This window comes from Phyllopteryx taeniolatus, chromosome 2 (assembly GCF_024500385.1).
Source record: "Phyllopteryx taeniolatus isolate TA_2022b chromosome 2, UOR_Ptae_1.2, whole genome shotgun sequence".
Lineage (NCBI taxonomy): Eukaryota > Metazoa > Chordata > Actinopteri > Syngnathiformes > Syngnathidae > Phyllopteryx > Phyllopteryx taeniolatus.
This window is the reverse complement of record NC_084503.1, coordinates 3,024,297-3,037,631: the sequence shown is the minus strand read 5'-3', so window position 1 is coordinate 3,037,631 and position 13,335 is coordinate 3,024,297. Positions and strand designations below refer to the sequence as shown.

Below are 13,335 nucleotides of genomic sequence, written 5' to 3'. Positions count from 1 at the left end.
TTTGACCTATAAAATGGCTACTTGGAATTAGCTACCTTTCTGTGACTCCTCCAGTCTCCCTGTTGCAACCTGCTGTTGACACTAAGGTCAGTGGCCACTTGCCTCGGAGAGCGTTTGAAACTGAGCTTAGTGTAATAAGCAGGTTGCAGCCGAGACTGGAAGAGTCACAGAAAGGCAGAACTGAATGTCCTTTGGAAATAAAAATAACACCTGTGAATTTTGCTGTTCTGCAGTTAGACAAAAGCAAGTTAAGCACTGAAACCCTGAAAGGTCATTCAAAAGTTTCAATAGGGTCAAATGGCATGTCCGTTTTACCCTGAAATTTCACCCTAAAGCAGAATATCCCAAACGTTTAGTGAGTATTGCTGCACTGTTGGAAAATGCATGTGAATGTATCTGTACAGCAGAACTGTAATTACAACCACATTTCCATGGAAACCAGCCTAATGTTTTTTTTCCCTATATCTAATTGCATTCTTAGCAATGAAAAGCCAAACAAGTATTACGAGAGGAACGTTTTTTATTAGTGATGTCGTACCTGATTTTTAGAAAAAAAAACGTCAGCTTTAGACCTTAACACAAATGTGTTAATGAACCAAAGTTATTTTAAAGAAGAAAAAAAAAAGGAAAGATCAGGTTTGACATTCAATAGAAATGAAGCATCTTTGGTTTGTTTCCAAGGCAAACGCCACACGTACAAATCTTGTCCAGCAAACAGGTGCACACAATACGAACCCCCAAAGTGTGTATTAAACGATTTGCTGTTAAAGTGCATTCTTGCTCAGTAGTCAAGTGCGTGGAAAAGTCAGTGGCAACGGCAGCGGGTATAAACGTCTTGACTCCTCATCAGAAGGACAACTTGCCATTAATCATGAAAATGCGTGACTCGTCATGGCCCATCGCAGGTCATTGACGTGTCCTAACAAAGTTAACAAAAAGCTTTTCCAGTGACGAGACAGCTCCCATTTCTTTTCAAGACATCCAAAAGGGACAATGAGAGCGAGTTTTTTTTTTTCTTTTTTTTTTTTAAATATAAATCTTCCCCCCCTTATTTAATAAGGCACACGTCTTAACATAACATCTCTCTTTTTCCAGAGATGATCTTAAATTGTATGATATTTAATAACAAAACTGAAAGCAAATTCTCCCAAACTGTGAGTGCAATCGAACCTGCCCGGGCAGAGAGATTTTGTTATTAACACTTTGATGAACATTTTTGGGAAAAGGAACCGCAACATCCAACCAATATAGTATTAAGTACAGTGAACCTCTGCTATATCTCGGTTTATCTTTTAGGCATTCGCTATATCGTGGCTTTTTAAGCGATATATATTTTTAATGGTCTTTTTACATTTATACAGGCAGCACTAAGGTCTACTGGATGCAAAAGCAACAGATTAATTTTTACATTTATACAGGCAGCACTAAGGTCTACTGGATGCAAAGCAGATTAAACACAAAAATGGTTCAACAACAATATGTACACAGACTAGATAACAGTACTCAATCATATTGTCTGTGTCGAACGGGTAATGTTTGTGCCGCAATGATAAACTCAGAGAGGACTTGATATGTTAATAATCCCACTGAGTTCTAGGCAGGACGCACCCATTTCGACAAAAATGGAGGTTCACTGTACTTAAAAAATGTGAAATAATCTAAATTAAGACAGTGTATTAAGCAGTTTGATCACATTTACACTCTTCATGGAAGCAGGTGGGAGAGTTGATAAATAAATAAATAATGAAATAAAAAGGGTGGGTAGGAAGGAAAGGGGCGGGTTGGGGGTACAGCCAAACTCCCTGAGACGACGACTTCCGGTGGGCTCATTCGGCCTCTGTGAGAATACTGGTGGTGTCTGACTGGTCCGTGGTCCTCTTGTAGCGGACCGAGGAGGAGAAGGGGGCTCTCTTCTTCCTGTACACGATGAAGGCCACAGCTAGCGCGAGAGCTAGCAGCACGACCACGAAGAAGACCACGGCCACGGGAGAACCAAAGGACTCTGAGAACGCAAGGAGGTAAAAGTATAGGACCACGTCAGATGGCTTTCACACATTGATTGGTGTTTCGCCAAAGTGGCAAAAGTACTCATATCCTGTACTTAAGAAGTACAATGAAATGCAATTAATCCCTTCCAGCCCCCCCCCCCCCCCCCCCCCAAAAAAAAACTAAACTTGTATGATATGCGTTTCACTAAGAAAAATAGCACTCTTTAATATTGTACTTTATAGAAACAAAACATACAGTAATGAAATCACTAACTAAAATGTAAAGAATTGTTTGCTTCAATTCAATGGACATCGGGCTGGTCCTTCTGGTGTGCACGCCTTGACCACGCCGGGACAGTATAATGCAAACAGCTGTAGATAGGGAGACCGTCACTCCTCAGTAAGTCGCAGTAATATTAGTTGTACTTCACAGAGGATAAAGAATATATGCCTGAGTATATATATATTTACGTTATGACCATTATATTATTGCTAATCAATTATATTCACTTACATGAACACACTGATCACGTCAACCATGATTTGACATGGTATGAAACATAAATATCAACATGCAACACTATATTTCTATAAATCTTCAAATAAACACTTTCACAATAGTCGCTTGGAGAGCGGAGACACTCACTGGCTTCGGTTTGGCAGACGACGCGACTGAGGCTCTCGTCGCAGCTGACGACCCCCCAGCTGCCGGCGTCCGTGACGGCGCACGGGGCCCCCTTCCGCTCCCCCGCGCTAACCGAGGCGCCCGACTTCCAGTTGGAGTAGGACAGCGCTGAACCGTCCTCCCAGGTTGTGGGAGCACCTGAACGAGAAAAGGCTTCCCGTGAAATGTCCGTACAAACGTACACTGCGCACATGAACATTGGAGTCAAATTTCAATTTCTGCGTGAGTGTGTTGTTTTGTGTTTCAGTCGTCTACTAATATTCAATCACATCTGAAAAATGCATCCGCAACAGTGGCTCTCCTTTGCCACAGGCATTACAGTAAGTAAACTGTCAAAACGTTCTGTCGTCGCCACTTGACTTGAAGCTGGATATGAAGTATCTGGAAAAAAATGCTCGCTTACCTTGAGCATCGAGGCCGACGCCGAGCCACACTCGGCTGGTGACGAGCGGGTCGTCGCTTAAATATTTGGACACAAAGTCGTTCTCCTCTTTGCTTTTTACGGACAGTAATTGAGAGTCTGGGAAAACACAACCGCAACGCACACAAAAGCAACGACACTAAGTTGATTTGCTCAATTGGATTTCTTCGTGTGGAACTGACCCATGTTCCGACAGATGTTCTTGGCCCGCTGCATGTCGTAGACTGTGTAGTTGTAGAAGCTCATGTCGAAGGCGTAGCAGCGGTCCTCGTACTGCACCCACTTGGACGCCCCGTTGCTCTGGGGGCACTTGTTGACCTTTGCTGCCGCCTGCAGCTTGGCTCCTGGTCCCAGAACACACACACACAAAAAAGAAACGTTTGGACGCTATGCCTCGGACAGTGTTCAGACAACTTTCAATCAGACCGTAAAGCATATTTTTCAAAAAAGCTAATTAGTGGGAATACTTTTGATTGGGACCAATTTGTGCCGTGAATAGCGAACATCTGCATCCAAAAAGGCAGAGCACTTTTTTTTCTATTCGACAAAGCTATAGCCTGACTAAATGAAGCTCCTCTACTCAGTTCAACATGCATGTAGGTGCTTGGCACCAAGATAATGTTTTTTTTTTTTTTTTTAAATAAAGATATGACACAGCTTTGACCTGAGCACAAAAAACATCAAATAGGCGACTTTTTCAGCGACTAACTGAGTTTTCCCTCCAAAATCTGCAACTTCACAAAAGGCCGAACCGTACAGAGACAGTAGTAACCTGTATTCTTTTAAAGATTTAATGTAGATTAATTGAATCTATATTACTTGATGGGAATTTAAACTTTATTTACTTTTACTTTTTTGTTTTAGTTCGTTCAAATTAATTTCATATTTAACATTTTTACTATACTTTTGTGTTTATTTAAGGTATCAGTATCTGTGTTTGTGTCTAATAATAGGTCATTCCCACCCAAAACGTGTTTGTTGTTCACTGTGTATGAGGATTTCATCTGAAATTTTCCATTTTTTTGGTTGGTTATTTAATGAATGAGAATCTAACCTTTTTTTTTTTTTTTTTTTTTTTTAAAGGTGTTTGTTCTTTGATGCATGAGAATTCATTCATTCTTTTTTCTCTCTCAAAATATATGCATTTGTTTTTACTCTCAAATGTTTTACTCAGTTTTTGTTAATTTCATGTTGAGCTGAATTTTGTTTAGCTCATTATCTAATCTTTCATTTTTCCCCAAAATATTTGGATTTTTCTTTATGTATTAGAATTTAATCTGCATTTTCTTTTTCGTTTCTTTCTTTTTTGACATTTTTGTGTCTTTAATCTCTATTTTGTTCCTCACAATCTTTAGTGTTCATTATTTAATGTATAAAAATTTCATCTGTATTTGTTTCTCACATTTTTTGTGTGTTTATTAATGTAAGAGAATTTTATCTGTGATTTTTTTAACTCCCATTTTTTTGGGCTTGTTTTTTTATGTATGCAAATATAATATATACTTTCATTCTCAAATTGTTGCTGTTTGTTCTTTAATAAATGAAAATGTATATGTAATTCTTTTTGTCACATTTTTGGGAATATTTGTTCTTTTATGTATATGTAAGAATTTATTCCATAATTTATTTCTCAGCATTTTTTGACAATTAAATTTGTCATTTGTTTCAACTTTTTTTTGTGTGTTTGCAAGAAGAAATGCTAAATGCTAATGTTAGTCTCATGTCCATTTCTTTAAAAAAAAAAAAAAAAAAAAAAAAATCAAATGTTAAAAAGAAAGAAAAAATAACAACCAATACATAATTTGTAAGTAGAGTATTTTAAAATCGCTGTCTTACTTTGGGATGGGGTGCTGATGTTGGTGGTGTAGCAGATGGCGCCATCTATCAGCGAGTAGCAGCTGCTCCGCACCCAGGCACCGGAGGGCATCACCAAAACGCAGGCCACCTCTCGCTCGTCCGCAGCGGAGCCCTCCAGAGACTCCGAGATGTCCGCTTTGTACTGGTACCCGGTCCCGTCGGACCACTCGTAGGACTCCCCACCAGCCTGCACAGGGAGACACAACGGGTCAGTCACCCAGTTAGCATCTGAAGTCAAATAAAGATGCCGACACCACTCACGAAATATAGTGATCGTGCATTTTCGGTTCGACAGAAATTTGGGTGAGCAAACTACGCTCTGTTCTTTAATGAGCATTTTGATGATCCAAAATCCATTTTAAAAGTCAAACGTGGCCCCCAAAGGTTCGCCCAGCCCTGGTATACATATACGCTCAGCAAGTTCTTACCTCCTGCTTGGACAGGCCAATCCAAAGCGGGAAGCCGTCGGTCTTGGCGAGGAGCTCGATGTGCGCGTTCTGCTGGGCGTCGTGCACGCTGGCCAGGTGGCCTCCACGCTGAGCGCACTCCTCCACAGCCTGGTACCAACTCAGCCCACATCGCGTCACCACCTCGTAGCTTAAATTGCCAAAGTGCTGGAAGTCCCTGGTGGACTTGGAGTACTCCTGTTTCGGTTCTTAGGAGAGAAGCATCAAAAAGCTCATTTTTCTTTTTGAATGGCACAGACAGTACTAGTTAAGACGCACAAACCATTATCCAGTTTGCAGGTCACAATGGCTCTTTGCTTGAACTCGGAGAATAACATTTGGTTGGTGACCAGAACCCATTTGCCTTGGAGATTGAGACCTGCCATGAAGTCGCCAGCCACCTCTGGTCTACCGTTTCTCCAGTTGGAATATTGGGCGTTTGTGCCATCGTACCACCTCAACTGGCTACCTACAGCTGAACATGCACACATTTTAGCACGACAATGAACAATACCTCGTACAGTATTGGACTACATTTTTAGGCTAATTGCTTTCCTGAGAAGAATAGACTCATAGAATAATCAAGTAAACACGACGGCCGTTTGAGCATTTATTCAATATCCTCGATATCCAGCTGAAGGTCCATGTACTAGTACACTAGTAAGACAATTTGGCACGCTAAAAGATGACAAAGGCACACTAGCAGAATGTCTAGTCTAGTTTTTCTGCACAGAACAACATTGAAGAACTTTGGCTTACGAGTAGCAAAGTAAGCCGAAGCTACACGTTACTTCTGAGACAAAACTGTTCAAACGTGTGCTTCGGGGTCAGCCGTGGCCCAACGGTTAAGCTCATCGTGGGGTCCCGGGTTCAAGATCTCCGCCAAGATCTCCCAGACAAAACGGCGGTGGTGTCCTTGAGCGAGACACCGATACCCCAAAGTGCTCACCGGGCACTTCAGTGGCCGCCTGCTCCGGTGTGTTCCACTAACAAGTGTGTGTGTTCACTGTGATAGGTCAAATGCAGACGACAAATTTCGTGTGCATTCACGCACGTTCGTGACAATAAAGATTCTTCTTCTTCTACTAGTGATATAAATGAGTGCTGTCAAATTTTACAACTTAACATCCAGCGCTGTTACAAAGCTCTTCCATATAATTTGTTTCAGTTCTGCACCGATATAAAAAAAGACGCGTCATTATCAGTGTAATGGTATCATTTTTGACAAATCTCTTTTGATTGCGCCCGACTGAGAGCAATACTAATAAACAGATCCAAAGACCCACTTTTGTTCTGGAACAGCCCCAGCCACACAAACTGAACCAAGTTTTGGAAGGGTACAAGTTGCTGCCTGATAAACTCGTTCTCCTCCGCGTTCCGGATGGTGAGGATGTCGGCGCCTTTGTCTGCAACACAAATACCTCGTCGGGATCTGCAGTTGAAGCTATTCAAAAGACAATTGCAACAATTGGAATTCTCACAAAGGTTCATGCAGGTTTGGCGGACGGGGCCTTGGTCCATCCGCTCCCATCTGGACGCGGCCAGCTGGAAGGCGTAGCAGTTGTTCTTGAAGGGGATCCAGTTTGGGCCATTTATTTTGTGGGGGCACTTCACCGCGACGTCCTCCGGTGTGGTTATGATTTCTTCTAAAATACAAATATGGAATATTTCACTTTATGAGTTGCTCTTTTGTGTTTACCTCACGTTCTTTTTTAACCATTTTAGCTGTGGAACGTAAATGTGAATGAAACTTCCCAAGGGAGAGGAATGTTTTTGTTCCTGATTTGGTCATTTCCAAATTCAGTTCTTTTATATACATCAAAAATCTAATTGTAACCTTTGGTTCTATTGTGGCCATTTTTGGTCAATTGAAAGCCATGTGAAATACTTTTTAAAAAATGTTATTTACTGAAATGAATCATAACACTTTTTTTTTTTTTTTTTTAAATGTTTTGAGGGTTTTTCTTTGTTTTTTTGGATGGAAAACGCCGAAATTCTCGCTCACTGTGCGGTTTGTGGCAGATGGCGCCTCCGAGCTCCTGCTCACACTCGGTGGCTTTCCAGAAGCCGTCGGTGTCCAGGTAGACGCAGGAGCCTGCGGTGACCTCAGAAGACCAGCGACTGAAGACGGTGTGACTGTGGTCCGTCCAGCGATAGTGGATCCCGTCCTGAGTGGGTGCGCATGCATGGCAAACCGTCTGAGCATTTCTTTGATATCCTTGAAATCTTCGTCCTCACTAGTAAGACAATTCAGAAGGCTACTACTGCATGACACGTGTCCTAGTTGGGTTTAACTGTGTTACTAGTGCAGCACAGTATACGAGTAGGCCACGTGACACTAGTAATGGAAAAAACTTTATTCGTAAGACATTAATTCTACTTGTCCTACTAGTGCACAGACTTGTCTTACTAGTGAGAACAAAAAGCGCACTAGTACTTGGACCTTAAGCTGGATATCATATTCACAGACAAATGAGCACACTAGTAGAATAACTGTGTCTTATCAGCAAAGTTTTTTCCACTACTGCCCTACACTACTTTGTGAAATTTTTGCACACATGTAGGACAACTACACGTTACTAGTGAGGCAAAACTGTTTACTAGTTGTCATATGCTCCCCACTACTACTGCCAGTGAAGCGCTACATGTTAATTTCACGACGGTCCGGTCCAATCGGGTTTGACCGGAAGAAATGCTCAAACGGCTCTCCATAAAGCCGTTTGAGCATTTCATCGATATCAGTGATATTGAAGCTATTTGAGCATTTATTTGATATGCAGCTGAAGGTGAGCCAAGGTTGCATTAGTAGTAGAAAAAAAAAGAGTCATTTAAGTGGTGCTTAAAAAAGCTACATGAGCCTTTGTTGGGCATACGCACATCTTCACTGAAGAGGCCGATCCACATGGGTGTGCGCGCACGGTTCACGTGCACACTGAGCGTGGACTGCAGTAAGGTGTCGGCCACACTCGCCAGATTCATGTCCTGGTTCATGCACTGCTCCAAGGCTTCAAACCAGGTGAGGTTCTTGACGAGTAGCTGGAAGGTGTGGTTGTTGACCCGGAAGGGGTCTGACGTGACGGAAGGCTCCTCGAGTTGATCTGAAGTGACAAGAGAGCTAAGAGGAACATGGAGAAGAAGGATGTTTCTTTCTTCAAGCAGACTAGAATCTAGCAAAAAATCGTTTGCTAGTAAAGGGACATGTGATTGCAAATAATATAAGCGGAAAGAAGCAGTGATTTACCTGCATAATGTTGGCAAACTGCCCCATATTGATACTGGGTGCAGGTGTTGTAGTCCCAGGTACCCATTACGGCCGAATTAGGGTTATTGATTAAAAATACACACACATCCATGTTGTCTGGGTCAAGCATCTGGAATGAGAAAATACACATTTAGAACATTTGCAGATGCGGTTTTCGAGACAAAATCCACAATACAAAGAAATTCATTGAGGACGATAACACCGGTTAATATACACGATCTCGCTTTTTATCTTCTAGGACAGTGATTCTCAAAGTGTGGTGCCACTAGTGGTACGCAGGCTCCGTTTAGTGGTACGCAAAAGAGTCATTGCATGTCCAAACTCTGCGTCTTAAACGATAAAGAAAGCGGGTTCAATGGGAGACAGGTCTGGACTGCAGGCAGGCCAGTCTAGTACCCGCACTCTTTTACTACGAAGCCACGCTGTTGTAACACGTGAAGAAAGTGGTTTGGCATTGTGTTGCTGAAATAAGCAGGGGCGTCCATGAAAAAGACGTTGCTTGGATGGCAGCATATGTTTCTCCAAAACCTGTATGTACCTTTCAGTATTAATGGTGCCTTCACAGATGTGTAAGTTACCCATGCCATTGGCACTAACACAGTCCCATACCATCACAGATGCTGGCTTTTGAACTTTGCGTCCATGACAGTCCGGATGGTTCTTTTCCTCTTTGGCCCGGAGGACACGACGTCCACAATTTCCAAAAACAATTTGAAATGTGGACTCGTCGGACCACAGAACACTTTTCCACTTGCATCAGTCCATCTTGGATGAGCTCGGGCCCAGAGAAGCCGGCGGCTTTTCTGGGTGTTGTTGATAAATGGCTTTTGTTTTGCATTATAGAGTTTCAAGTTGTATATATATATGTATATCATCTTCATATATGTGATCGGGACATCAATTCATGTTATTGAATCGTTATTTAGAGAAATGTAAGCGTTCACATTTTCTGTATCAGTAGAGGAATTGTCCTGCTGATAAGCATGATAAAAACACATGGAATGAGCAGAAAAACACCTATTTTTACACACAATTACATGTTTTATGTGAATGTGTGTTTTACAGTGAAATGCTACTAAGCCTTTTTTTTCCCCAGACAGTTATCTTCATAAAAATAGGAATCAAAATCACTCACATTGACATTTATGGCCTTATGCATTCCAGCGAGCAGTGGATGGAAATTGACGTAATTCACTGGCGACTTGTCCAGCCATTCCAGTTTGTAGTGTTTGTGTTTGAGACCAATCCATATGCCTCCCATGTCCTTCATTCTTGGCAACAGGCTGGTGATGAAGTCTAAATGCAAAAAGTAGAAGTAGCACTTTGTATGTTATCACTGCAAGGAACACGATGTGCTTAAGATAAGCAACTTTGGTCAGCATGATGTTATCTTACAGTCTTTCTTTTTAGTGTCTGGCTTGTAAATCAAGGAATTACCTTGTTCCACTTGGTCAGATATGGTAACCAGGGTTCCCCTCACTGACAGGCACACCTCATTGGCAGTCTTGAATGATACTCGCTTCACGTTCTGCAGCAGTATGTAGCACTAGAAATATATATATATTATTGGACTACAGCATAGGCCATTACACCAAAAGAATTGTTTGTGGAGTCTGTCTAGAATCTTGCCCATTCATCCAGAACACATGTCAAATCTGGTGCCACATAAAACCTTTTTTGTGGTCCAATAAATCATATCACCGTATGCCTACGTCATGTTTCTTGTAAATGGATTTCATTTTCACAAAAGCAAATCTGTACAAGAAATGCAATTTTTTACAGATATTACAAGGATTTCTTCTTTCACCAAATTCCATAGCATAAATTGAACAATAGTATGTATATTTGCTTGTCACTATTTCCCATGATTTCTCATTTTAAACTGAGTTTGTTGTTGAAAAAAAAGAAAAGTATATAATAATGAAATGCAGGGTCAACTGTGTATAGGTAATACATTTATATGCTTTTCAGCCTCATAAAGACCGGTGATGAAAATGGGTTTGACACCCCTGAACCAGAAGAACATTTGTCAATGCACCTCTTAAGACTACCAGTTCACCACTACCGTGCCACAATTATAGAAACCAACAGCACAATTTGTATATAAAAACAATACTTGATGATGTCTATCCTTTCTGGAAAAGTCCACCTTGAAAATTGATTTTTAAATATGTCCGAGACCAAGTAAATATTTTCTCCACCGTCAGTCAATGTGGGTGTAAAAAAATCCAAAGGTATTAATGTCTATTGTTAGTTGAAGTTGGTTATAACAGGGTTTCCTCTGACCAACCAACTAGAGGACAGAAAAATATTGAATTCAGTGCTCTGAGGATGAATTTGAAATTTGAAACAGTCCCATTACTAATACAGTATACAAGTTTAAGTTACATGAGCCAGCACTACTGATTCTAAAGACCCTGAGCAGATTAGATTGACATGGCAACACATAAAGGCTGAAATCTCATTGGACAAAAAAAAAACAATCCAACATCCAAATACCTTTACTGGAAGCAGTGCAGCCAGAGAAGAATTACAACACGAAGAGAATATAGTGTTTGTATACAATGAATAAAATTTGATGGAACAAAAATGTAATTTAGGTGCTAAATGTAGGTCAGTGCTTCTGAGTGCTTCAGTTTTTAAGACCAGCAGAGAAGGCCTTGCTGGCCTCGATCAGCCACTACTGTGCCCAATATTGCTTACATGCACCTAGCAAGGAACAAGTCCGACAAGTGGATATCAGAAGTGTCAAACCTTATTTCTGAAGGCCAGGGAGTGATTTCCACATGGCAGGCTTCCAGGGTGAGGCTCCAGAGGGTTTTTCTCCACATAGGTGATGTTGAGTCTTTCGCACACAAAGGCCAACCGCTGCCTGCAATTGTGCTCATACTCTGCAAGTTACATAGCACAGCGAAAAAGAAAGATACATTAAACCCATTGCAAAAAAAAGTCTCAATATATTTACATAACTAACATTAAACATGTTCATCACGACCCTGTTTACTCACTTGGAAAAGAGCTCTCAGGACTGATGGAGGTGCATCTGCCAAAGAGCACTGAGTAATAGAAATGTAGCCGTGATAGCCTAGAACACATATACACAGCTATGTGTCATAAACTGGAGTGCAAAATGAACAGTGTGTGTGTGTGTGTGTGTGTATATTGTCCTTACGTCATGGGAAACATCCGCCTGGGATCTCTCAGATTGACCCACCAGCCTTGCTTTGGAGAACTTGACATCTGCTCAGAATCATTTTACGATCAACACCACTTTGCTTTTAGAAAATTGATTTCATTCAGAGTCTTCCATCAACATTGCAGATTGCAGAATTGCATTGCATGACCTTAAGAGGTGTTTGTAATTGTAAGAGTGTGTCCACGAAGGAGTTAGTAGTTCTGATTGCCTGTGTCATTATAAGGGACGCTTGCCTTTTCTAGGTTCTCGTGGATGAGTCTGGCGGCAGTGGAGCTTGGCGGGGAAGCTAGTTTGCTGCCGTTCATACTGCAAAACAGTCTTGCCTCCTCAAAAGTCAGCTGTGGCTCATTCACAAACCAATACTCGCCACCATCTATGAAGATGGACGTCTCATGGTGCACACCTGAGAGGGACAACATGTCATGACAATTTATAAGTCAATGTACCGTTGTACTTGCGTGAAGTGTGGTTGTTTTTGTCAGGATTATGCTTAAATACAAATTCCTCAACTATATTTCAGTTCCCAATAAAGAGCTAACCTTCAATTATGTGCATTCCTGGTTTATTTCCATTTACAGAATTATCACACAAATTGCTGTTAATGCCCACGGAATTTTGGAACCCTAATCTTGACAAATCTTTGTAGACTTGGTTGATTTGAATCAACATCATGTCCCTACAGTATTTGAAGACCGCAACAGATCTACACTAGCTTACTGCACACCATCAGAAAAAAAAAATCATTACCTGGATTGTACCAGTCTGGATACTTTGGTGTCTTTCCTGTTGAAATGAAAAAAAAAAACAAGGTTCAAGCAAAATGCTGTGTTCAGTGTCCTGATGGGACAAGTCGAAGGTCAATAAAAGACAATAACAACTGTGTGTCCTAGCATTGTCAATTAAAATGGATTCATATTCAAAGAACACATCCAATTTGGGTAGTCTTCTTGGTCCAGTGACATCATGACAGGAGCATCATTGCATGTACTAAGCATTCAATCAAATTGTTCTTTATGCTACCACGATACAACAATACTACAATACCAAGGCATTCTATGATATCCTATGAAAAATCAAGTAGTTTTAGATTCTTCAAGTAATTTTGCTAAGATAACAGCAATTTTAGTTCAATATGGTTTTATATATGTAGATGTTCATGCACGGTCTTACCGCGAGGGAGCTGGCACACCCATTCCAGCCTAGCATCACAGTGGAACTGTGATGCATAGAAAGATGGAGGAAGAAGGTCATGGAGTAAAAACATATAGAGATGCTTCATGGTTCTCTTCATTGTCTGAAAGAGGACAGAAATTGTTTGCATAAATGTCACTGCAGCAAAAATACAAAGCGGAGATCATGTTGCACCCGGGAGTAAGTCAAGAGGACAACTATGGGGGACCTAGACAAAACAATGCAGAACGATAAAAGCATTGCTAATAAGTTGAATTTTTCGAGAAGAACATTTTCTCCATTGAAATGA

The 13,335-nt window shown here is 41.1% G+C and overlaps 1 protein-coding gene across 2 annotated transcripts in view; it reads right to left on the bottom strand.

Moving 5' to 3' along the window:
- Nucleotides 1–502: 502 nt before the first annotated feature.
- ly75 (lymphocyte antigen 75) overlaps nt 503–13,335 on the bottom strand; it is a 29,469-nt gene continuing 16,636 nt past the window's right edge. Inside the window, exons 16-35 of one of the 2 annotated variants that reach the window (XM_061753093.1) lie at nt 13,026–13,149; nt 12,603–12,638; nt 12,089–12,258; nt 11,832–11,899; nt 11,668–11,744; nt 11,414–11,550; nt 10,097–10,205; nt 9,795–9,955; nt 8,639–8,768; nt 8,275–8,495; nt 7,403–7,565; nt 6,879–7,043; nt 6,684–6,803; nt 5,681–5,872; nt 5,380–5,606; nt 4,931–5,138; nt 3,277–3,438; nt 3,077–3,193; nt 2,635–2,811; nt 503–2,002 (exon numbers count right to left, since the gene is read on the bottom strand). In XM_061753093.1, the coding sequence (XP_061609077.1) occupies nt 1,827–2,002; nt 2,635–2,811; nt 3,077–3,193; nt 3,277–3,438; nt 4,931–5,138; nt 5,380–5,606; nt 5,681–5,872; nt 6,684–6,803; nt 6,879–7,043; nt 7,403–7,565; nt 8,275–8,495; nt 8,639–8,768; nt 9,795–9,955; nt 10,097–10,205; nt 11,414–11,550; nt 11,668–11,744; nt 11,832–11,899; nt 12,089–12,258; nt 12,603–12,638; nt 13,026–13,149 (2,940 nt within the window). In that variant the 3' untranslated portion in view covers nt 503–1,826. Of the gene's footprint in view, nt 2,003–2,634; nt 2,812–3,076; nt 3,194–3,276; nt 3,439–4,930; nt 5,139–5,379; nt 5,607–5,680; nt 5,873–6,683; nt 7,044–7,402; nt 7,566–8,274; nt 8,496–8,638; nt 8,769–9,794; nt 9,956–10,096; nt 10,206–11,413; nt 11,551–11,667; nt 11,745–11,831; nt 11,900–12,088; nt 12,259–12,602; nt 12,639–13,025; nt 13,150–13,335 lie in introns of both variants that reach the window. The other variant, XM_061753086.1, reaches the window with a different exon arrangement.